Genomic DNA, 26261 nt, shown 5'->3' with positions numbered 1-26261 from the left:
TTCATTACATGGTAGAAAATGTTTGTTTTCAAGTATGTTATAACTTTAGCTGTGTTTAGTGTTACTTGCTCTTAAGGTTGAAAATAAATAGTAATTTTAATTAAGACTCAAAAAGTTAATATTTTAATATATTCTATTTATGCAGTTAATTTGAACATTTTCAGTCTGGGTGCCTATATTTTAAAAAGATAGAAAGTTTAAAGGATTGTGTAACCTGACTATACAGTAGAACACGTTTCATAAATATCATTTGTAAGATTTTTGGTTTGTTTGTGTTTTTGTATTTTGTAGTGTTAAAAAAATAAATATTTAGCTACTTATAATTTACAAGCTGAAGTACTCATCCTTTGTCCAGGTAATGAATATAAAAAAAAAAGTGTGGGTGGATGCTGTAAGTAACACAAAAAATCCTAACTTTCACACAACTTTATTGTTATGGGATTCATTCTTATGTCACCATAAATTTCTGTAACTACAAAGTAGAACTAATATATACACAGATATCTTAGTTACCTGAGGTGGGAAGCAGTATGTAACCTCTTTAAGTTAATGGTGAAACACTTGGAACAAAATGTAATGTGATTACTTAATCAACAGTCACTAGGCAAATTATGTCGAATTTAATAAAAAATTTTTGTGTAAGAATGCAATTGCTAACTTATGTCAAATATAATAAACTCTGGGTAGCAGAAATAATGGGGAACACAGGGGGTTCTGAACCTCCATTAACATTCTCCTTGTTCCAAACTATCATCCCACAAAATTTGAGGTTGGTATAGAAGTAGTTAGATAATGAACAGACAGACAGTTTTTTCTGCTTTATGTTTTTGTGTGTATGTATTCTAAAGATGACTGGTATGGGTATTAATACTTAAATTAAAAAAGTACAGAACAATGTTTTGAGCTTTTTAGGTCATCTTCAGGTTAACAAAGAAAATTTGCAGTTTTAATATCCATACTAGCTTCCTTTAGAATACATTTTTACTTCAAGTGGGTTTCTCTTCATCATGAGAGTGTATGTTGAAATTTTTCTGGAAGCAGCTAGAGAAAAAATGTTTATTAGACTTAAAACTTCATTAAAATTAACCAGTGTTTCATGTATAACAGATTTTAATCACAAAACTTCTTCTGAATTAAGGTCCAAATAAGTTTTTGAAAGCTCTTAACAATACACTCTCTCTCTCTCTCTTCCTAAAAATAACTCGCATAACTAGTTATTGCATTTACATTTTATATATTTTTGTTAATAAGTTGTAACCATGTTACTGAATTTGTGTGTATTTTCTTATGAACTAGGAAGAAGAAGAACCAGTTGTTCAGGAGATACCAGAAGAACATATCTCTCCTACTGGTTCAACATCATCTTCATCTAGAGTGACCTGTGTTTCTCATCGTAGTTCTATTACATCAGGAGAGTTAGGTGATATCAGTTCCTTGGGAACTACTACATCTAGTGGTGTAACTTCCTCTCTGGCTTCTAGCTCTACCAGCAGATCTTCAGAACACACAACAGCCTCTCAGCGATCTCCATTAAGCAAGACATCTTCAACTTCAAGTTTAGACAAAGTATCTTTGATTAGAACACGTAGTTCCGATCCAGGAAATATTCCTCATAGCCAACAGGATCCAGACACTAGTCAAGAAGATATGTTTCTTAGACCACAGTTTGCTCTCAGTAGGAGGCCTGCTCAAGATAAATCAGGAGGACATCAAGAACATTCTGATATATCTGATTTGTCTCTCCCTTTAGCTGAGTCAACTCGTGTGACTAGAAGCTTGGCTATTTCAGATTTTTCAACAGGTCATTCACAAAGTTTAGCTGACTCAGATAAGGGAACATTTCCACAAACACCCAAACAAAGAAAAATTGCTCGTGGTAGAAAAGATACTGGTAAAAAACAGGAAAAACTCACTGAAACATCTTTTAAAGGACAAAAAAGTGAAGAAGACCTACAGAGTATTGAGGAACCTGGACACAAGTCAAGTGAAACATCAGGGTTAGTGTTTTGAGTTGAGAATTTGTGGAAATTATTGTAATGTTTTATCTGTCTCTGTCTTTTTTCTTTCGTATCTCCATATATTCAGCTTTTTAAAAATTATTTTGAAAATTTTTGTTATTCTTTGTTGAAGTGTTATTGGAACCTAGGGTTTACCAGCACTTGGACATCATTATTTTGTTTATGACAACTTGATATCATTGGGAAGTAATCTTTTGGTGTTAGGCTCTCATACTTTCTATCACTGAAAAATATATGCTATAAAAACAATTTTCTGTTATTTAGTTTCCATTTACATTCCTGTATTTTCAAGACAACTGGTATGGGTATTAGCATTTTAATTAAAATAAAGTACAGAATAATGTTTTGACCTTCGTAGGTCATCTTTAGGTTAACAAAGATAATACATTTTTACTTCAAGTATGTTTCTCATATTTACATTCCTGTCCAGTAGTGAACAACCAAACCTTCATTCGTAGCAATGAATATTTTGGGATATTGTGCACAGGAATTTTAGATCTTGTTTCTTCAGGTTTTCTATTCATTATTTAAAAGACCCTCAAAATAAGTAACTTTAAATATGTACTTGGGTTTTGATTATTGCAATTGGCTGCAAGCTTGCTGAAGGTTGGATATTTTTTACCTTCCAAGCAAGTTCAAGAATGAGTTCAGTTAAAGTTTTAACTAATATAGTATTAAAAAGTGCTTTAAGTGCCTGAAATTAATTCATATAGCTGATACATATCTCAACAGTATGACAGTCCCAAGTATAATTTTGGTAATTTACTTGAGTAACATTTTTCATAACAATGAGTGTTTCATCTGTTGAAATCTGCTTGGTCTATTATTCCATGAATATACTGCTTTATTTTTTAATTCTTTAGTGTATCTATCCATTGAGATTGAATTGCTGAAAAGTGTCATCTTTATTTTTTTTTCTTGTTATTTTGAAAATAAAAATAATAGATAACACAGATTTTAATTATGTTGTGTTTTTGCTATTTTGCTGAACAACCAGTGTCATCTTCACCTGGAATTATTTACATTTTATAAAACATTAAGTAAGGTAGAAATTTAAAGTAAAAACTTTGAAATAATTAGAGTATAATTTTCAGATTTAACTATTGTTTTCTAGGATGTTAACACTCTAGATGAACTGTTTAAATCATCTTATTTTCTTTTGATTTCTTAAATTCTGTTTTGACTGTTATGTTTTATACATAAGAATATGTAAAACCAGAAGTAGGAATTATTAGGAACCTATCTGTTAGAAATTATTTTTAGTAAAATTGAACTTTTGTAAGCATATTTTAAACAATATTGGTAGTAGAAATATCATTTAATCACTGTTTCATGTAAGAATTCATATATTCAGTTTAATTAAAACTTGCTTAACAATATATTATTATAATGCAAAATTATGTTCTCTCTCTCTCTTTTTTAACTGTAACAAAATTCAAATTTTTGTTTTAAAATATTTTCTAAAAATAATTTAATTTTAATTATCTTAGTGTACAATTTTATGATTAGATCAAGCCCAGAAATCCCATTGGTTTGTCTTGTTAGAACAAAAGAAGTTCAAGAGAAAAGCACAACTGAAGAGAGCGTGCAAAGCTTTGGAGTTCTTCCAGGTTTGTTAAAATATTTCTATAAATATAACGTTAGTAGAACCTTATGTTTTAAGATTTTAGTCTAATTATAGATAAATCTTCGTTTATAATTAGAATTACAAGAGAGTTTAAAACAAGTTCTATGTATATAGATAACAGAATTCAATAAATAAGTGAATGAAAAGCTAGCATTTGATTTACTTTGATAATTCACAATCTGTGCTGTGATGTACTCCATTTTCTACTGTTTGGTTCTGATAATTTCGAGAATGGGTAACTGATCAATGTTTTAATGTGATAAACAGGAAAGAGAGTAATGGCTAGGTGGAGAGATGGCTACTACTATCCAGGAACAGTGAAAAAAACAGAATCCAATGGAAGGTTAGATATAGTCATAAAATTTTTCTTATGTTTAAAGTTTAACCCAAAGTTACATATAAGAGATGGTATTCAAGACTGACTGAACTTCAAACAGTGGGCCATATGCTGAAACAGGATAGATTAGACCATTTTAATATTTTGTGTTTTGATTTTCTTATCTCTAGATAGCCTTAAATATACTGCAAGAGTTCAGGAAACAGATAATATTGGTTTTGACGGATATTTTCACATATCTCTCGACAGAAACTTACTTCAAAGTGTGACAATTTTTTTTTGCCCTTCATCAATTTCTGGTAAGAGGAGAGTTTTTAAGTATCAACTATCTTGTTTTAACCCTCTATTGTATATCGATTATGTTGATGTTTTAAAATTGTAATCTGGTATTAATTAGGTCTCTCGTAACTGCCATTTTTTGAAGTGTATTCAAAGTTAATGAGAATAATGCAAAACATTTTTCAGGTCTTCAATTTTGAAACTTTTTTTAAAAACTGCATCATTTTCATTGGAGAAAACAAGTGTATTATTTAATTTTTATTGGCATAAAAGTTGAAGCAAGTTTGCTGATTCGAAATTCAATTCACATGTGTAATCTTTATTGTCAAAATAACATTTTCACACCAGCTGTAGAATCCTAGCTATTAAAAGTAAAGTTGTCATTATTCAGTGTGAAGTTAATGAAAAAGTGTTCTGTTGTTAATTTATCAGCTTTGTTTTTATATGAACAATATTTTTTTCTCTCAACAAATTTCTTGGAACATATTGTACTGCCCCTCAGATCTTTCCTTGTAAATTTTTACATCACTAGATTTTTCTCAATCATAAGTGATTCTTATAAGCATTCATCTCATGAAGGTTTCATTTGTTCAAATCCACATAAAAAAGTCAAGAAAATATTTGCTTTTCTCATTTTAGACTGATGTATGAGAATAATATGTTAAGATACACAAAAAATTAAAATCGTTAAGTCTAAGGTTTGGAATCTGATAATAAAAAGAAGTGTAAAATTGTTTTAAAGAACATAGTTGTTAGCATTTTGATCATACAACCTACATTGCATTTCATAAAGGTTTTTTTTTAAATGTTGATCAAATGATTATTATTTTTATTTGTAGGAGTTTTAGTTTCAGATTTCAGGTTGTACTTTGTTTTAGCTGCATTTGTTTGTTATTGTTGATTATTTTTACCCAGTTCTATCATTAAGCAGATTTCTAACTTTACTAAAAAATTGTGAAAAACTTCCTATATTTTCAAAGGCTGTTTGACTCATAAAACAATAATTAAAGGGTTTCTCTTTGTGTTATTACAGTAGTTTTCTGATCAACAGTACATGATATTTGTTGTTACCTGGAGCGGAGTTCTCCAGTGTTTAATAAGGCTGTACATGGGTTGTATAGTTCCACATGAACAATTGCTGCAGGCCCTTTAAGGGATTATGGCACTTGGAGGTGTGAGACAGTGCTTAATACACTCAATCCACTACTGAGACTGTTGTTTGGATTGTGCTTGTTATTGCTGCTAGTACTATGATTTGCAGTTGTGACACAGTGTATGGACATGATGTTTATTTAAACAACATAGTGGCTAGCTGTATTATGCCTGACGGGAGTCCCTATCTTTAATATCTCGACAAGAAAACTGTTTAGAAACTAGTAGAAGCACTGGTGGATTTGATGGTGGAATACCTAGTATATGTGACAAACTTGCAAGTATTAGTATGCCTACATAGTATTTTGAGGTAATCTGTTTATGAAAATGCAATTTGATTATCTAATTTATTGTAAAATTAATATAATCAAATCAAATTTCATTAGATAGTTGTATCAGATCTTTGTGCCATTATAGTCAACAAGTATTTCAAATGACATGTTGAAGGAAAGGCCTCAACTCTCTAAATTGTACACGTCTGTGTCGTCTCTCAAGTGGCACATATACAATGTGAAACTGGTAAAATCTTCCTGATAACTGCTGTATGTAATCTCAATCTAATCCAAATGATTAGTAAGCATTTATAATTTTTCACATTTGAGTTACAAGAATATCATAACTACAGCATGGTACCTGCATTAATATTTTGAAAGATTTATTGAATATACCTTACTATAGATGTATTGAGTTATAGAATCAATGAGTTATAGAAGGTTGAAATTATCAGTTATTTCAGCTGTGAAAAACTTGATTCAATTCCTTGTTTCACTTACATTGCCAAAAAACCCTTCATTTTAGTACTCTTGTCCTAACAATGAAAATGCTTTCAAATATCTCTTCCACTTACTATCTTATAGATGTAATGATCTTGAACAACGTGAATACTGTAACTTCATAAAACTGTTTATCTCTTCTTTAAAGATTAAGAAATTAATCTATTTCTTTAAATAAATGATTTTAATTGTATTAGACTACTTGCTACTTGTACAATAGACATTTTAACCAATTCATGTTGACACAAACTTTTGAAGTCTTTAATAAAGTAGTTTGTAGCAGTCTTTTAAAAATATGAATTTCACAAGAGGTACATAAAGCAAAACCTTGCATGCTATAGTACTATTTTTGAGTCATTTTTAATTTAATTATATTTTTTCATCATTGGCTTGATTCACTCTGAAATTTTTATATGTACTTATGATTTATCTTTCATCAATTAATGTATTAATCACTATAATGTGAATATATACTAATAAATTGTTTTTTTAGATGGACAGTTCAGTTTGATGATGGAGATAACAGAGCTATTCGAGAGAGTGATCTATTAGTGATTGCTCTACTGCATGAGGGTTTGAGTGTTCTAGCTTTGTCAGAAGATGATTACTATGACCCTGGGATAATAAGAGGACATTACCGAGAAGGAACTGAAGTTGGTTATGTTGTAGAGAGAGATGACAGGGTTACAAAGAGGTAGGTAATATTAGATTATTATTATTAAAATGATGATTATAATATTTTTGAACTTATTAAGTTACAGAGCTTTAAAATACATATGTTGGGAAACATTTATAGTAAGTTTGTAAACACTTTTTGTGTTGTAGGAGCCTTAAGTTGAGCATGAGGTGACAATTCCATGGGTTGTGCTGATAGGTGCTGACATCTTATGGAGATTGGCTGCCTTGAGAGAAACAGAAAAGGCAGAATTTTCCTTGCCCAAGGCTCTCGAGGGACTAGCATCACCCCTTGGTTCATCCAGCAAGGGATAGTTGCATGTTGCTTTCATCTGCAACTTTGCTACACCAGAATGTCGAATGTCATCACCAAATGTTAGCACATGCAACCTGGTTGTGTTACACTAATTTGTCTATTTTGAGCTTTTTATCAGTAAGAATAGGAAGATGCACTCTATACTGTAGGCATTTTTGAGATCAAAAGCTACTTTTGAAGTTTCTATCTAGTTTCAAAGTTTTCCCATATCAGTTATGAATTCAGCATCATTGATACAAGCTTCTCTTCAACTGTGATAACCACCTAATGATGATGGTACGTGTGGTTTTATCTGATAGACAAGTCTTCTAAGTATAGCATTCTCAGGAATATTTACAATAATGTTTAGTAGGACAATTATTCTTTACTCTTTGAGATATTGAGCAAGAATTTAATAAAAGCATTGGGCTGTATGTGAGGTAAGCTACCTGTTGCCTAGATATGATCATACTTCAACAGTTTGTTTGCTGTAATCTTCTTAAAGGTGGAATGTTTTACACTATCCAGATCAGAAGCTCTGTCTTTGTATTCATGGCACTGAATGTTGTGTCTAAGCTGAAGATGGCCTCCATATCCCCCTGTAGTTGTACCTGTGGTGTGAATTGATGTAGTTTGAGTTTCTTCAGTATTTCACTGTGATCTAATTGACTGCTGTATTTGCTGACGTATGAAGTAATATTTGTTACTCTGAAAACAATGCCTTATGTTGCCCATTGCCTTATACACAGGCTTAAAGATAAAAGTTCCAGTGATAACTCTGATTAATAGCATATTTAACAAAAACTACATTGTTCCTGATAATTTTGTTTATTTTTTTAATTAAGTGCATTGACATCATGCCATCCATTGCATTACAGTAACATTTGTAATTGTATCATTTGTCTCAACTCTTCACAACTAGAAGTTATTTTTATCATATGCTAGTTACAATTAATCAAGGCATTTTTTTATTTGAAGTGTATTGATCTCATGTGTAATACTAAATATTTTAATATTACATCAAAAAGTTAGTTTCTGTAACTTTACTAATTTTGTAACCTTGTTTTTATAGTAGATTACTGTATCTTAAGGTTTATTTATTTTAATAGAAAAGAAGTTAAACTGTGAAAATTATGTAAAGTTATTTAATACATATTTGTAATTTAAGTTATGCTACAATGTAGTATTTGAGGAGCATAACAAACCATACTTGTAGTTGCATTGATTACCCTGAAGTGAAGGTTAGCACAGATTAAAAGTCTAAATATTTCTCTACAAAAGTAACATTGTAGACTTTCTTGACAGTAGGGTCATCTTATACACTAAACCTCAAACACTTACTTTGCTCAAAATTTTCAAAGTTATCTTATGCACTAGGAAATGTGTTAATGTATCTGTGCGGGAAGCCTTGTTGTGGTCTTTGTCTATTTAGAATGGTATACCATTAACATAGTGAGAGACTGATATTGTTGTATTTTTGATTCCTGTGCTAGCCATAAGCTTTTGGAAGTGCCAGATGACATTCTTGTGAGAATGGTCTTTCTACATTATTCTTTCCATTTCATATTGTGTGCTTTGGAAACTACTCGCATGTAGAGGTCAGAGGCTCTTATCTGTGTAGGCCTTGCTCTCTCAGCCCTGTATAGGCCATGCTTTATCTGCATGAACTCAACCTAGTTATTAATTGTATGCTTTCCAACCAGCGTGATATATTTCTTATGCAGAAGGTTTTGATATGTTTTTGCTCAATAGTAGAAAGATGCTTGAAGTGCTGTCACAAAATTTGACATTCTCATAGAGGTCTCTAGGTTATTTTCTACAATTTTAACTTCTATTCTTCTTAGTTCATGTGATTTGAGCAGAAGATGATTTATGGTTATTGTGGAGAACTGAACATAAACCTTTGCTATTAGTGTTTACACCTGTACTCCAAGTAGGGTGTCTGGCAATGAAGACTTCTACAGCTAGATATATAGGATTATTGTCAGGCAGGAACCTTCAGTACCAAACATGGTGTGCTGTCTTACTTTTTATGTATACATTGGTGTATGAGTAATATGATGTTTACTAACTAGATGATCTGTAGCTTGTATTGTTGACTATTGTACTAAGAGCTATCATAATGTTCAGAATAGTTACTGATGTCATGTTAGATGCAACAGCCATTTTAGTTTGGTTATCATGTGGTAGGAAGTTAGAGCAAGAGAGAATGAACTTCTCAGGATCTAAGACTGCAGTATCTTTCAAGAGTGTGATATTATAAAATTCAGAAGGCTTCTTAAGGCAGTATTTGTTTCCTCCTTTGATCCTCCTGACATTGCAGTAACCTATTAAAGTGTGAGATTGGTAAAGTTTGGTACATTTTATTATGCATGCTTCACTTATCAGCTAATTGATAAGGCCCTTGTTTCTCTCTTCCTGTCGTCCTTATGCTGGATCGCTAAGATCCCATACTGAGTGCATTCGTATTGTCACTCCCATGTCTACATTATATTTTTTTGATATATTGCTCATGGCCAAAAAACTAGTCACTCACTTTTCAGAACTCCTTTTCCAAGTCCTGTCTTCTCTAACAATGTAGGTAAGTGGCCTTAGGCCAGTAGAGTACTAAAATAAGACTGGCATTCTTGAGGTGGTCAATAGAGTATAGAAATACCCATCTATCATTGAGATGCTTTTGTGGCACAGGATTTTGCACCAATAAGCACTTCTTGCAACTGGTAACTAAACATATTGCTTTCACCCTCTATTAACAGAGTGTGGTGAATGTTTTCTTCACTTCATGATCTGTTAACCTATCCAGTATGTGTGGCACAATCTGGTAGAGCTTTCAGATCTAAGCTGAGTTGATCCATTGATCCAATATCCAGTGATAGACCTTGTCTTAATTTTGCACAGAACTAGGCTTCAGATGGTTAATGCTGAATTTATTTAATGATTTGTTTACCTGCTACAAGAACTTAACACTGGCCAAAGCACAGGCTTTTCTCTTTCCAGTAATGGAGTCTTGTCTTAATTTGTTGGTCGGTGTGCAGTCCATGTACAATGGCACCATCACCAATCATTCAGAGACTGTCAGTTAGCAATAACAGATTACTTGCTTTTTGTTGCATGTTCTATCTTACATATTTTACTTTGGTATTTAATGTTTTTGGATAACACCAAGCAACCATTTTAAATAAGATGATTAATAATAATATTTAATATTTTTACTACTGTAATATATTTCCTCAGGATTTATCAAAATGTAATGTCCAATCAGTGTAAAAAAAACAAACAAGGGAAATTAAACATGTCAAAATCTTTGTGGTTCTTGGTCTCTAGCTATGATATACATTAATTGTTTTACTGTTTATTAATATTATACATTTAGTGTGTATGAAATATATATTTTATGCATTAAATATAATGATAGTATAATAACAGTAATATCTGTTATATCTAAATATTAAAATCTTACTATTGTATATGTGAACTATTAAAAACATGTCTGCAATATGTGTCGACTGCATGAACTTGCATGTTTTTCTTAACTAACCCTGTATTAAAATAAAATACTTTTGATTAAACATATATGTAAATTTATATGAAACCCATAAAAAAAAGGTTTTTATGGTAATATTGTTGTGCTCTACAATTTTTGTATTGACACATGTCTCACCATTAAAGTGTTGGAATTTTCTAAGTTTAATTTTAGCATAGAATCTCCTAGTATTTATTTTGTATTATATTTCAGATTTTCTAACAGTCCACGTGCATCAGTAATCCTGTCAGCTGACCAAGCTGCTGCTATTGTGTCTCCTATGTTCCATTCACCAGGACCTACAGCAGCAGTCAGCTTAGGTGAGTCCATTAAAGTTACTTTACACATTGCTCATTCTTTAATATAGTAAATGAAATTCAAACAACATTTGCAAGACTCAGTTTACAAGGTATAATTTTTTTAACTCTGAAGTAATCCAGCTGAACACTGACAACATGTGTTTAACTCAGTCATCTTCTGTGTTATTAATCACCATGAACTGAGATTTGTGTGTTATTAACATTAGTTTTAGGAATACAATTCTATTATTAAGAATAAACCTATACTTTACAGAACCAACTAGATTATTTCAAATATATGGTGGTAGTTTTTTCCTCTCTAAAATACTGTTAATGATTTCCTTTAATGTAATGCCATGGAACCTAGATTAACAGTTTCTTATCATCACCCACATCCACTTGTTATAGTCATATCAAGCGTAATCATTTATGTTAATTACTTAAGATAATATCATGATGCTAAATGCTCTTTATTAGGGTAATTCCTTAAAATTTAACCAACTTGTGCTTAAAAGTTGACAGTGAATAATACCCATCCACCTGTATGATTCTTTTGAAAACTTTAGCTAGAAACTGCTAATATAGTTTGCTTGACCTAACCAATAGTTATGTATTTGTATGTGCTTTCATCCCATAATGTTGCTGCTCTGAATCAGCTGTCTGTAATCCAAGTGACAAAAAACAAACAACAGTCCACTTTTACATAATGCTGCAGTAAAATTTCAGACTGATAGTTTGTGACTTTTCACAAAGGCATGCAGAAAAAGTTTGGTCAGTAATTAGTAACTTTTATCGAATAACTTTGTAGGAATGGTTATATTTAGACCAAATTTGACACCTAATTGTAGGTTGTAAAAAATCTATCAGTGTACCAAATCTGAAAAAGTTGATAAAAGTTAGTTGTTTTTTTTAATGAAAGGGAGGGAAGAAGAAATTCAATCAAAATTGGAGATGTTATATCTCGTGTTTTGTATTGGATTGTATTATGTGAAATAAGGGTCCAGTAGAGCACATACACCAAAAACATGTGATAGTTTGGATTACCACAATCTGAGTTACAGAAAGTGGAAAATTTATATACTATTACTGTGTTTATAACACATATTGTGTCCTACGGGTTATTTTGGCTTTATGATTAAGAGATAAGTTTACAACAACTGTATAAGAACAGTTCACTAATTTTGATTAAATATTAGTGTATATGTATTAATTATACAATACAGATAATATTGTGGATGGAAGACGAAAACGTACCCCATCTTCAACTGGCATTTCTCCAGGTGGAACAAAACTGCCAGGGGGCAAAAGAAAACAAGGTAAAAATCTTGATCCCAACCTTCAGAGTACTGCTACTGATACAACAGAGGATAGTTTTTCAGAAGCACTAGCTAAACAAACACCAATGTTCAAAAAGGTCTCTGGAAAATCTCCAGCTCGGTCTAGCCCTCAAAGTAGGAAAGCTAAAAGTACTGGGTCTACATCTTCTGGGAGAACTAAAAGAAAAGGAACCCCTCTTGCTAAGCAGGACAAATCTAGTGAGACTTCTGAAACTGAGATGACAACTCCATTTAGTCATATTTCACAACCAAGAAGACTTGTATCTTGTTATGATGAGGGTAAGAAAATGCAATATTTTACTTTTCCTTTAAATTTAAAGTAAGCTTAATTATCCCCATCTTTTTTAAAATAAGAGTATAAAGAGAGTTAAATTTTTTTTCCAATGTTTAAAGATAAAAATTATCTTTTTTTTGCAGTTCTCTATTGAAACTACTGAAACTTGGCAAAACTGTAGTTTTATGTTGAGTATGATAAATTAAAGATCATATACAAATTAGATAAGGTAATATCTATCTCTTATAGTGTATCACATCAGAAAAGGACTTTTAATCTGTTTTTTAAAACTTATCTGATTCTGCTTTGAAAATTATAAGAAGCACTGCACTGTCAGTTTTCTACAATGATCCTAAATAAAATAAAGGGAACGTCACATGTAGTTTTTGCATGTATTTATCTAATTAAAGGACCCACTGAAAATTAAGTTTACGTCATACACACTTGATTCATGTTCACATATAGCTAGATTTGTTCTCTGTTAAATTTGCATCAGTTTTCATAGTTTGTTTGACAAATTTTCTAATATTAAAATGAAACTCACAACACTATACATACTTTTGTACTCTGAAGTAAGTTTCACATTCTTTAAAATCTCCACTGGTTAAATTTTCAACTGTTCTAGACATTTGCTAGCTAGTGAGGGAACTTTTTAAAAACTATTTAAAGTGCAATCTATCCTTCTAGTTTTCAAATGGTTTTAGTAGTGTAATTTTAGGAGGGGGATACTTATATAAATATTAATCCTTTATCTTGGCTCATTTGCTGAAACTGAACATTTCCAAAACACAATTTACCTTAAATAAACAATGCTTGTGTTTAAGTTTAAATGCATTCTAGATTTATCTTATGATATATAAGCCAGACTTGGGTATTATTTTTATATATATATGATAGCTCTTCTTCTCCTCCAAAACTAACTTCCATTGATTTGTTTGCCAATAGCAGTATCTTCTGTTTATTATAAATTTTTGCCACAATGTAGAAATGAGTCAACTAGTTTGCTTTTTAATAGTTATGTATTCAGTTGTGCTTTAATTTAACAGTTGAATAGTCATATAAAATGCTATGAATCATATACAAGGGTTTTTTTCAGGTATAGGCATTTTTATGACTTTGTAAATCATAATGCAATCTAGTGGTATCAGCATGGCTTTAATTCTGATTGTTTCTTTTTGAATTGTTTCTGAATTTCAAAACTAATTTATGTTTCAATTTTATAGTAACTAGATATTTTTATACTTTCTCATCTGTATTTCCAAACCTATTCAACTTTATAGTTTAAGTAATAAGATTTTTTTTTCCTGTATTTAAATTTAACAACAGAATTTTTTTTCATATGAGTGTAAAAGGAAACAACTGCTAAAAGTAATAAAAAACATGCTTTTGTATAAATCGAAGAGTGAGAAAAAATGCATATTTATGATTGTATGTTTAAATAAACAAAAGACTATAAGAACTGATAAGGTTATTTGTTTCCTTCAGTTGATAATGTGTTCTTTGTACAGAAAGTCAGAGTAAAACATCATCTCATTCAGTAACAACTGAGCCACAGTTTCCAGCACTCTCCTGTGAAAGATCAGGTACTTTAAAAAAAACATTTTTAGTTTGTTTCTTTTGTGAACATGTAATTTCTAAATAAATTTGGAGAATGAATGTTCTCACAGGCTGTTACCAGCCTTCTCTCTAAAACCATTTCCAAATTGAATTTGATTTTGCACAAATCAAGAAATTTTAATATAATTTAGATTAAAATCCTGATGATGTTTAAATGTACAAAACTAACCCATTTTGTGCCAAACTACTTTATAAGGTGTAACTAGTTGATTGAGTTCTATAATGATATAGTTTTTCTTCTTAAATACCCTGTAATTGTAGAACAAGCATTAATGCATTAATGACCAAGATGTGATAGCACATAGTAGTTTTAATACAATATCTGAAATTTATCTACATATTTCAGGATGTAAATGGGTCTAGTGGTGGAGCTGAGAACTTTTGAGCTGGGTAACTTGGTTCTGTTTTTTGTAATACTGCAAAATAATCCCCAGAATTTAAGCTGTTGGTGCATTATAAAAGTGACAGCCAGTCCTTAAGCATAGGTGGTATGGTGATGCTGACTGTTAGTAGTTCAGAATTAGAGATGGTGAGAGGATGCCTTAGTAGCTTGGCCAAAAATATCGAAACATTTCTTTGCTTTTGTAATATAAGCATTTTGAAGAGTACTGAATACATTTAAGTTGGCTTGTGTAAGAGAACCAGGGTTTGGAAAACAAAGTGCTTGGTTTTACTGTTTTTACAATTACTGGTGTATAATAAACAATTCTTGTGCCATAATAGTAGCATAAGGAAGCCTAATTTAAAAAAAAATATTGACAGAAAGTTTCATTTATTATACATAATAAGTATTAAACTTGCTGTATATGCATTTAATTTATATTTAATTTTGATAATTTTCTTTGCTCATTGAAACAGTTACTTTTGTCTAGTATGGGCTGATGCAAATAAAGCATGACACAGTGGTGAATTGACACTTTATAAGCTCAAGAGCAAACTGATTTAATAAAGCTCACATCCTTCTATTTCATCTTAAAAAAAAACCATACTTCATCATTATAAGTTGAAGTATCAAATGATAACACGTGCTTTTCACAAGGTTTAAAATCAAACAAAATTGCCAAGCTAACCTGATCTACTCTAATCACCACTGAAATCAAACCTTTTTGATTGTTACAGTTGAAAAGAATTGAAAAAAGGACTTTAATGGTGTGTTTGTCAGTAGCATCACATTATTGTAACCAAGGTTGAGAAACAATAACTGTAAAAATTGATGAAATCACACTTTATTTGAAATTGTGAGGATAACTTAAGAATATTTCATTTGAAGTTATGACTTAGGGGGTTTTGAGTGCCGATATTATGAGAAAAAAAAATCAGAAAATTTTCACCAATGATTTTGTTAGGAGAGTGCTGAAATCAACTCAAAAATAAAAAATTCTGATTTTATTTATTGTGTTGAAGAATGAGTACAAGTGTCTTAAATAATGTTTTTAATTCAGTTGTGCAGTCTTATTCTTGATACAGACATCACTCATTGGACATGGAAGAGTTATTTTTGTTAATACATAAAACAAAATGATTTAAGGAAGATATACTGTTGGTGATCTTTCATAAGCACCAAACATGCTTGCCCTTTCAGCCATGGGTGCATTATAATGTTATGGTCAATCTCACTATTCAATGGTAAAAGAGTAGCCCAAGAGTTGGCAGTAAGTGGTGATGACTAGCTGCCTTCCCTCTAGTGCTTACACTGCTAAATTAGGGACGGTTAGTGCAGATAGCCCTTGTGTAGCTTTGCACGAAATCCAAAATAAACAAATAAAAATTCTTCATAAAGCTAACAGTACAAGAGTTGGTACTATGAAACGTGAATGTTTGTTGTAGAATTTATGATTGTGAAATGTTGAAGAAGTAAATAAGGCAACTGCTTTGTCAGTGTTGATAGTTGTACATGTATATATCTGCATTTATGTAAAGAAATACAGCTTTAAAATTGTTGAGGAACAGCATGCTACCTTATTTTCTAGAGGTATTCAGTACTGGTTGGTTAACTACTGCAAGTTTAAAGAGTAGTAAATGCCAGTGTCATTTTACTAAACATAACTTTGTTTGGATTTTTGTGTGTTTTGTTCTTTTCCACAAACTAAACACTTTCTAGTTTTACATGAACGAAAAGTTTGGTTAAAAGGTGTTGGGGTTTTTATCATGATATTTAAAGATTATGACATAAAGTCATCATGGAGATATCAGATATTGATATTTGCTAAATATTTACCATCATTTTTACATAGAATACCAAAAAAAAGTGTGTTCTTTCTTACTGTTTATGTTGATAGATGGTACTTTTTGTTTCAGATCTTGTGACACAGTATGGTCCCATACCTTCTGCTGGTAGTACATTATTTCATAATTTGGGGTTCATTTTGAGCTGTGCTGACCGAACATTAAGTACCAAGAAAGACTCCATTAAACCTTTGCAGGCAGATTTTTCTTCTACTGAAGACTCCAGTGCCACAGATGGTTAGTGTAAATATTAATTTTCATGTTAAAATAAGTCTATGGTTAAAATATAATTTGTTTTTCACTATCAAACTTCTTTAATACACTTCCAATGTTTGTCACAACATTAGGAAAAACTGGTCTACTGTTCACGTGTTTCATTGAACCATAAGTTGAAACCAAATTAATTAGGCTAAAAAAACAAACTAAAAAATATGGCAGAAAATTAAAAATCACTTGTATAGTTTATGAATTATCAAACAGGATATCTATAAGTTGAATAAATTGGCATTTTGGTGTCAAGTGACATTGTTCAAATACAATTATTAAAGGAAGTTTTCATTAAGTAATTATTATTGCTGAGTGAACATTAAAGTCAACCCATTTTCATAATTCTTAGAGCTACATTTAAATAACTAGAAAACTATCATCTTCCTGTAAAACATTTTGTGCATATATTTTAATAACCTTTTAATATTTTTCTTGTGCTTGAAGATATGTTTATCTTATTAATTAATAATCTATTGATTCTTGGGTGTTTTTCTTCTGTCTTACTTTCTACATATATTCTATCTTGTGGATCCACCGTAAAATATGATCTTGTATTCTTACCCTTTATATAACATTGTATTTTTGTCATGTAGTGTTACATTGTTTTTTGTTCCTCTGTTTTGTTTAACAGTGGAAGATACATAGTCAGTAAATATTTTTCTTTAATTATCAGCTTTGTTTGCAATACAAATATAGAAAGAACATCAGCTACATTGTGTTTTTAAAAAATCCATTAATCATAAACATATTCTGACGTTGAATTATATAGTAAGAATGTCTTTAGTTAAGAATTATTTGAGTTAGAAGAGCTTTAGTTAAATAAATTGAAATTAACCATCTTTTGTTTATTTAACAAATTTTGTAATATTAGCTTTTTTCAGTATCAGGCATTGCTTTGTTGAATGACAAATTATTTGTTTCGTACAGAATTTTTTTCCAGTATCAAAAGAGAAACTTGTATGCATGGCTCTTATTTGTTGTTGATAACATAAGTGTATAAAGAGAGAGTTAGGAGCATGCTAATTGCAAAGGTTTTTCTGTCGTAAGTGATTTTTATCTATTCATTGTTTCGGTTGTTATTCCTTAATTTATGAAGCTTCTAGTGATTTTCTTTTATTTCTGAGTTCACTGTGTGAAGGAAGATAATGTTTAATCATTGCATGAAATATTAGATCTTAGTAGTGAGGACATATGTTCTGTGCCTTTCAACAAGAAATATTTGAAAGAGCAGCTAGAAGCTGGGGGAGGAATCATTCTAGAGAATTTTCAAGACACTCAAGTATGTAGATTCATAAAATAACTTGAATGGTTACTTTTTAAAAGTAATTGTTCAGTAATATGTAAAATACTTTATTCTCATGTAAAATGTAATTTTTAATGTACATTTCAATCATTAACTTAGTAAAACATTGTATTTGTAACTTTTATTTCTTATGTGTATATCATTTAAAAGCTGAAATTTTGTAAAGTTATTGCAAATTTGTACCGTACTTTAAGTTACATATTCAATGAATTGTATAGTGTTCAAATAGTAATTGTAATATTTTATCTTTCACTTTGTATTGCAGATTTATAATTTTGTTATATATATATATATATACATATTTTTTTTCAGGTAATTTTTTATTACTGCTGAAACTGCAAACTGTAAAGATATGATTTCTAAGTCTTTTGTATATAAATCACTGAGAATGGGCAGGAGGGTGGAACCCATGGGAAGGTCATGATTTATTTTTATGTTTATACATACTGAAAATAAGTTTTAATGAAAGTTGAAAAGAGTACCAAACTTAAGATGTTTCATTCTTTCATAGAGGTATCTTCAGTAATTTGTTTTTTCCAGACAGTAAATAAAGCTTGGTTGACAACGCTGCTTTGGAACACACTTGTAACGTCAAAATTCTTTAGGGGTTCTTAAGATGGTAAGGTGAAATCTGTGGTTTCTGTGAAAATGTGCCAATTGCTCAAACAGGAATTCCAGATTTTTTTCTCAAATGGTTAAGAATAGTGATGAGATGATGTGCTGGGTTGTTGAAGGAAAACATTATAGCACTGACAATTAGTGTGGAATCCCTGGCATGTGTACCTTTTTTTAGATAAATAATTGCTATGATTAGAAATGACCTTGTTGGTTTTCCCTGGTTTGAATTTCTTCATAAATTTGTTGATAATGTGATTTAACTTGTCCCAAGTTTTTTATGCCCAGAATATGTATGGGACATTTTAGATCATAGTTTTGTTATGTGATTCATAAAATTTTTCCTATATTCGTGTACCAGTTTCTTTTTTTACAGTACTGTGAATAAAGGGTTATTTATTTTCCATGCTAAATCAAAATCTGTCCAGGTCTTTAAAAACTTCAGTGAAAATATAATCTCAGGATACAATGTTTACAAGGTAAATTTGAAATTTGGAATTTAAAAACATACAAGTAGAGACCATACAAAAGGTAAGGAAACAAGGCTGGAGATGGTGAATATGTTATTTACAAAACTACAAATCCCTACTTTGGCATTATGATGCTACTTGGAGAAAAAAAAAAGGAATTTGTAGTTTGAGTAAATAATATCTACGGTATCTCCAGCCTTGTTTCCTTATTCTTTGTATGGTGTCTATTTGTATATTTTTAAATTCCCAATTTTTTATTTATTTTGTTTGTTGACTTTTTTTTTATGCCAAACTATGATCAAAGGATTACTTGATATAGTAACTAGCTACCCTTATACATTGTAATGATAATAAACATAACTAATAGCTAGCTGATAGTTCATGATGATTTATTGTAGCTACTGGTTATTTGATCATATTAGTTTGAGATTTGAAATGTTAAGCTACAACTGGAGATTGTCATGGAGATTTGTTTGAGCATTAGGAGGTTAATGAGCATTTATAGCTTGTGTAACTAAATTCTGTATATGTATAATGCATAGTAATGAGCTAATATATGCCTAGACTAACACACAATACCTTGCTAAATGTATACAAGATTTTATCAGTAGAAAAGCAGCCTTTTGGAATAAAACATGTACCTCTTAAACCTTGTTTTAAATAAATATTCATATCTTTATTTTATAGATATGTGTGATAAAATTTAGTAGTATGTGTATTGGTTATTTTTACTTTTTCACTTCATAGAGGTTGGCTCCCAAAAGACACTGACTGTATAATGTACAAAGCTGTACAGTAAAGGTTTTAAAGTATAAAGCCCTTTTTGCTTGAATGTTCTGTTAAGGGTTTGTGCTATTCCTTGCAATCCCTGTTATGAACCACTATTGTACTTTTATATCATCCAATGTTTTGAACTAAACGTATCATTATATAGGATCAAACAATGATGCACATATTTGGTGAGTATCAGCATTACTAAATACAAGATGATACTATGCATATTTACTTGAAATACTGTATTTTGCAGCATTCAGCAAAGGGGCCACACGTTTCTTTGGACTGTCAGATATTTTATGTGAGAATATCTTAGACCTTAAAAATCTAAAGTCTAGAAGAATCTGTTTTTTTCTACAAGAGAACATTTTTGGACATGAATAGATCCAAACCTCAGAATGAAGATTGTAATTATAAACAAGAACATGCTGACATGAAAAAAATACCAGGAAACAAACATTGCAATGACATTTGACATCCACATACACATCCGGATGTTCTGAAAACAAGAGTTTGGAGTTGCCAATGAAACCCAAACTTCCAGCCACTTCTTAAAAGTAACTACTGCTTTTCTTTATTTTTTCAAAATAAGATGGCTGAAGAAACTAGAATTATAGCAGTCTCATTTGGCCACATAATTGTCAAGTTTTGTGATGCAGTTTCGAGTGAATTTTTGAGTCCTTGGTCTGTTTAAATTTGGATACAAACACCTACAAAGCATGAAGTTTGAGAATGATCTTGCTATCTTTTGCAAAAGCCTGCATTATTGGGAATTGTGTCTGTGGCAGGAGTGTGTTGATCATGGTAATAAGACATAGCACAAAGAATGACAAAAGAAATAGTTACCACGGCAACACAGAGCCTGTAATATACGTAGAGGTACATGGATGGGAAAGGTTTTTATTCAGTGCAGAAATCCAAGATGACTGTTGTTGCCAGAATGAAATCTGGAAAAGTTAAAAAAACACCAAAAAACTTTGGATTTATCTCATCAGGCTCTTTGTTTGTATTCTTAAAACTCAAGTAATGTATTATATATATTATACAAATCTACTACCATTGATGTCTGTGTGTGTGTTGACACAGATCAATGAAAGAAATTGTTGATTAATTCCCAGAATTTTTCAGTAGGGGCACAATTTTCTGCTTCCACCCTTGAAAGTATATTTAAAAATGTATCATGAATTGTTTTGTATTTTTGGTATTCCTGTTTTTTTTATTTTTTGCACTGAAATAAACATTGAAAGATGAACTCTTGTTTAGGTTTTCTTAGGAAATCCTTCTTCCAAGGTTGTTTGTTGCTTAAGATTCATATTTTACTACTGTTATACATATTTCAATGTGTATTGTTAAATGGTTTCAAAATACTACAATACTATTTTTATTGTACTGATATGCATTCATTTTGCTAAAATGAACAAAAACAGGTGTCCTAAACCAGTATTAATTCATGTTATTCCTGTTTATTTTTTGTTAATGTGTGTGCATGTTGATCATACTCTTGATTCTGTATGTCTGTGTTCCTTATTCATTGTCAGAAAACATCTGCCAAAGAAGTATTTTTGCTATCCGACACTTACTTACGTACAATCAAGTACATTCAGTGTTTGTCTGCTGCCATACCATGCATATCTCATGTATGGGTGATAGACTGTTGCAGAGTGGTGAGTAAGCTATGTTTGTTTTAAACATTGCTTATTATTTTTATCCTTTTTAAATTTAGTTTTAATATTTTTCTTTCAAACTTATCCTAAACTGTTCTGCTTTAAATTTTGATCAGAGAACATTGGATTTATTAAATTAAACATGAGTACTTATGTAATACTCTGAGAAGTTAACACTTTCTATATTATTTCTAGATGTGTAAATATTTTAACTGTGTACCTCTGGTAGTGGAAATGTAACTGACCACTTAAAACCATTCCAGTAACAACAGGCTTACTACAAGCTTTATGTCTCTAGTTAATCTGTTTTCTCTATGTTTTACCTTATCAGTTTTTGCCTGTAGTTTTATTTTGGTTAGTTAGCTTCAAATATAAAATAAAATTAATTGTAGTTAGTAGGCCCTATAACAGTTAAATGTAAAAGATACAATAACTAGCTATAAAATAAGCTAAGTTTGTAACAAGAACAACTAGTTTCAGTTGTTTAATTTAATACAACAGTTATATAATGGTTTATAATCTGAAAGTATTAAGAGATTGCACAAAAGAGTTTGAGTTGTTTGAGAGCTATACTATGAAGGATATTGGTTGTTTTTTCACATGTGACAAATTATTCAATGTAAGAGAGCACCTGATTGTTTGTAATGGCATGATAATAACAGTTTATATATGTATCTGTGGAACTTCTTCAGTTGCTTATAAATAAGCCATAATGTAAAGCATCTTTTTCATTGTCATACTTTTGATACAGAGCTGGTGAACATAAAAAAAATGTTCCTTGTTTAAAATTTATGTTAAAAGTTAGGCATAATAATTTTCACTTAGTATTGAAAAATTGATTATTTCCAAAGATATTTGTGGTTTAATTGAACAGAACAAGTTCACTATATATATGTATACATATATTTTTGTGTGTGTGTGTGTGTGTGTGACTTGTGCAATGTATGATAAACATAATGTAGTTCATTTTTATTTCCTGTTAACTCTTAACTAAATGATAAAGGAGTACATGGATACTGTGAACTTCCCTGTTAAAGCAACTAAAAGATGTCTATAGTAGGAGCTAGTTAGAGTCCAGGCTTAGTGGGACGGTGTATTCACTTAAATATAACTAAAACATAAAAACATTAAAACTCTTTAATAGAACACAAACTTCAATTCTGCTACATGTTTTAACCTTATAACTCTCCTCCAAATATTATTTAATGAAATTTTAAGGTAAATTTAACCCATGTCCACTCTACACTATCATCACACACACATGTACAGTAGTTATGCCCTTACTGCTGAGCTAAATGTTAATTGATTATTTATCCAAAATTAACATGTATTTCATCTAATTCTAAAACTTTGAAAAGAAATCACCTCCTGTAACATTCAGCGATGCTTAGATGGCCCCCTTCTAGCATCACATAATACATGAATGACTGCGTGTATGAGCAAGCTACATCAAATTTGAAAAACATGAAATTTCAGTCTTCTCTTCAGAATTGGCACAATTCTAGTAATATGCTTTTTTGTGAAATACTTGGTTGTATATTGATAAAAATAAGTTAAAGCAGAAAAAAAAGAATATATTGAATGCACTTTCCTCCCTCCCTAAAAAATGAGAAACAATTCATTCAACATATACATATTAATGTTTTTATTTAATTCCCTCATTACTTTTCTGTAGATGCCCATGATTGCATTGCTGACTTTTTTGACACTTTACAAGTAACCATTGATTTCTGATTTACCATATCTTAACATCTTATATGTACTTAAGTTCTACCTATGTGATATATCTTATATTCACTGAATGCACAAGGCCTAGCATGGCCAGATGGTTAGGGTGCATTAATCGTAATCTGAGGGTTACGACTTTGAATTCTCATCACATCAAACATGCTCACCTTTTCAGTCATAGGGGCATAATAATGTGATGGTCAATCTCACTATTCATTGGTAAAAGAGTAGGTGAAGAATTGGCAGTGGTTAGTGATGACTAACTGCCTTCCCTCTAGTGTTATACTACTAATTTAGGGACAGCTAGCAAAGATAGCCCTTGTGTTGCTTTGCATGAAATTGAAAAAAACTAAAAAAACTTGTAGTGCGTGCAGGATGTTTTTTTTTTACGTATTTAAATGGTGTCTTCAGACTTTCAACATAATATTGCATATAATGGCTAAAGCTTATATATTAAAAATATCTACATAAAACTCCTATCTAGTTTTGTACTAGTTTGTTTTTATGAAATGTTTATAAATATGTTTTCCAAACATTTTTATTAACAAGTTTTTATAGTTCTGTGAACTTGTAGGTAATTTTAATTAAAATTTTAATGTATGAATCATATCTACTGCTCATCATTGTATATTGTAATTTTGAAGAACAGAAGTGTTCTAATTAATCAAAATCATGACACCAGTTTATGAGTAAAATTGTACACTAAACACAAAAATTATTTACTTCTGTTAAGGTAAAAAAATTGTGCAAATAATGAGTAAAATGTGTTTAAGTATAAAATATGTAAAATTCATTCATAAAACTTGTGCTGATATGTTGTTTTTTCTAACACATTTTTAGTGTTAAAAGCATGTAAATGCTAGGGATTATTTCATTTCTTTTGTAATTTATATTTCAGAACGAACTTCTTCCAAGTAAATCTTACCTGCATCCTGCAGGGTATAGTATTGTAATAAATTCCCTTGTTGAGTGGTGAGTCTCATTTTTAAAAAATACTTCCATTATTTTTGAAACAGTCATATTCTTACTGAAAATTTATCACACAAATTTTATTTTACATTGTAAAATTTGACTTATCAAAGTTTATTTTGTGTATAGTTTTATTGAAAACTAGGGAAAAACTCGTGCTTTGTGTATGAAACATTTTTTGGTTGTGATATTTTATATTTGAATACACAAAGTTTAGAAAATGTAGTGATAGTGCTGTGTACTTAAAGTAATTAAAATGGTTAAGTGACTTGCCTTCTTTAGACTGATCATGCATGAAGTTAGGTACAGAGAGTTGCTACATGGCACTTTAACCCCTCTCACGAGATTAGTTATTCTTGTTTAGTGTTACTCTCTATATACAGACGTTTTCTTTTCAAATGCTAAGAGGCTTTGCACTTCCCTCTTGTTGGAATTAGTGTATTCCAATGTGCCTCTCATACAAATCATCATTGGCTACCTATTAACCAGTAGTAACACATAGCATACTCAAGTGACACATGTGATTCCTTCTGCTCTCCTCTGCCAAACCTTCACTTATTATTTGGCAGCTTTTGAGTGCAAAGGTTTTATTTCATGCCCAATGCTTCCCATGTGACACATAATTTCATTTACACTTGAAGTTTGTTTTTTTTTATCCTTTAAAATATTTTCTCCCAGTTTGTTATTGTTCTATTCTGCACTTGAAAATTTTTTGCAATTTTCATGAGTTATAAATTCTAAGATTAATTTTTTTCTATATACAAGTTGTGCATTTATAGAGAGAACACATTAATAGAAGTGTTACAAAGTTTTAGAAAATATGTAAATATACTGCACAAGTTTTGTTTCATTTGCAATTAAGAAAATAACTGTCCTTGTTCTGGTCGGATTTTGTTAATATTTGTAACTCAAAATTTATAACATTATAAAAATGATTGTGTAACACATTAATGGGTAGTGTTTGTTATATACCACCTCTTATAATATTGACATATTCATGTTTGAAACAAAATTTATCAGAATGAATTTGTACTGAAGTTAGGAATTCTACCCTATCTTGGAGAAAATTATAATATTCAAATTATCCCATCTTAACAGAAATTGTAACTTTGTTAGTATTTTACTTAAGCTCAAAAAATTATTTTGGTTTGATGTTCTTAGAATATGGCCATTATTGCTACTCTACAAAATAAGTTTTGATAGAATAAGAAAAGTACTTTTAAGTTTGTGTCAAAAAAGATATGAATAAAATATATTTTTTAAAGGCATTCCAAAAGTACTGTGTTAAAAGGTCTTCATGTCCTAATTGTATCTAAGAATGAAGATTTTGTTAACACGTGGGCACCTGTGCTTTTGGCTGCTAGAGCAGAGATGGTACGTCGGCTGCCTCGACAAGGTAATGATTACTTTTTAGTTTATCCTGATTGGTTGTGAAGGAAATTAGAGTGAATTTATAATTCAGTTTGAGTAATGGATTCTAAACTAAAATATTAATTCTGTAATAATTACTTTAATTTCTCGAAAACACTTCTTTTTATTATTGGCTCATAATAAATGTCTTATACTGGGTGTTTGGAAAGTCACTGTGCAGTTTTGTCTGTTAATAAATATATAAGTGCACAGTGACTTTCCGAACACTCTGTAGAATTGTTTTTATTGTAGACCTACTTGCACATCTTAAGTAGAATTTTTTAGTAATAATTTCTCATAACCAAGAACACACATTGCTTAGTTTGAAACTATTAACTTGTGTGTTTATCAGAAAAAAATTTTCTTCTTCAGAACATTCCAGTGAGAGTGGAGTTGTAGAAAAAAAAACAGCACAGCGTTCAGGTAAATGACTTAACCTTTAATTTATGTGCATATAGTCTCTTTCACCCAGTCTATTTAGCTCTTACAAAAGCATATTGCTTCTCTGATAACTTTGCAGTTAAATTTCATATATTACATTTATAGTGAGGTAATTTGTTCATATATTTATAATGTTAATTCTTACATTTAGATTTCTTTGTAACTTATTTCACATGATTATTACATAC

At 30.5% G+C, this 26261-nt stretch overlaps 1 protein-coding gene across 1 annotated transcript in view; it reads left to right on the top strand.

Moving 5' to 3' along the window:
- Window positions 1-26261, top strand: part of LOC143236114 (uncharacterized) — a 92774-nt gene that overhangs the window by 56592 nt on the left and 9921 nt on the right. Inside the window, exons 18-30 of the mRNA XM_076474388.1 lie at window positions 1297-1997; window positions 3528-3628; window positions 3913-3988; window positions 6680-6880; window positions 10893-10999; window positions 12202-12594; window positions 14098-14172; window positions 16505-16669; window positions 17872-17978; window positions 21400-21525; window positions 24152-24225; window positions 25488-25618; window positions 26005-26055. Of these exons, the coding sequence (XP_076330503.1) occupies window positions 1297-1997; window positions 3528-3628; window positions 3913-3988; window positions 6680-6880; window positions 10893-10999; window positions 12202-12594; window positions 14098-14172; window positions 16505-16669; window positions 17872-17978; window positions 21400-21525; window positions 24152-24225; window positions 25488-25618; window positions 26005-26055 (2308 nt within the window). The remainder of the gene's footprint in view (window positions 1-1296; window positions 1998-3527; window positions 3629-3912; window positions 3989-6679; window positions 6881-10892; window positions 11000-12201; window positions 12595-14097; window positions 14173-16504; window positions 16670-17871; window positions 17979-21399; window positions 21526-24151; window positions 24226-25487; window positions 25619-26004; window positions 26056-26261) is intronic.

This window comes from Tachypleus tridentatus, chromosome 13 (assembly GCF_004210375.1).
Source record: "Tachypleus tridentatus isolate NWPU-2018 chromosome 13, ASM421037v1, whole genome shotgun sequence".
NCBI classification, from domain to species: domain Eukaryota; kingdom Metazoa; phylum Arthropoda; class Merostomata; order Xiphosura; family Limulidae; genus Tachypleus; species Tachypleus tridentatus.
Note: the sequence above shows the minus strand (reverse complement) of the source record. Positions and strands in the feature narration are given on the sequence as shown.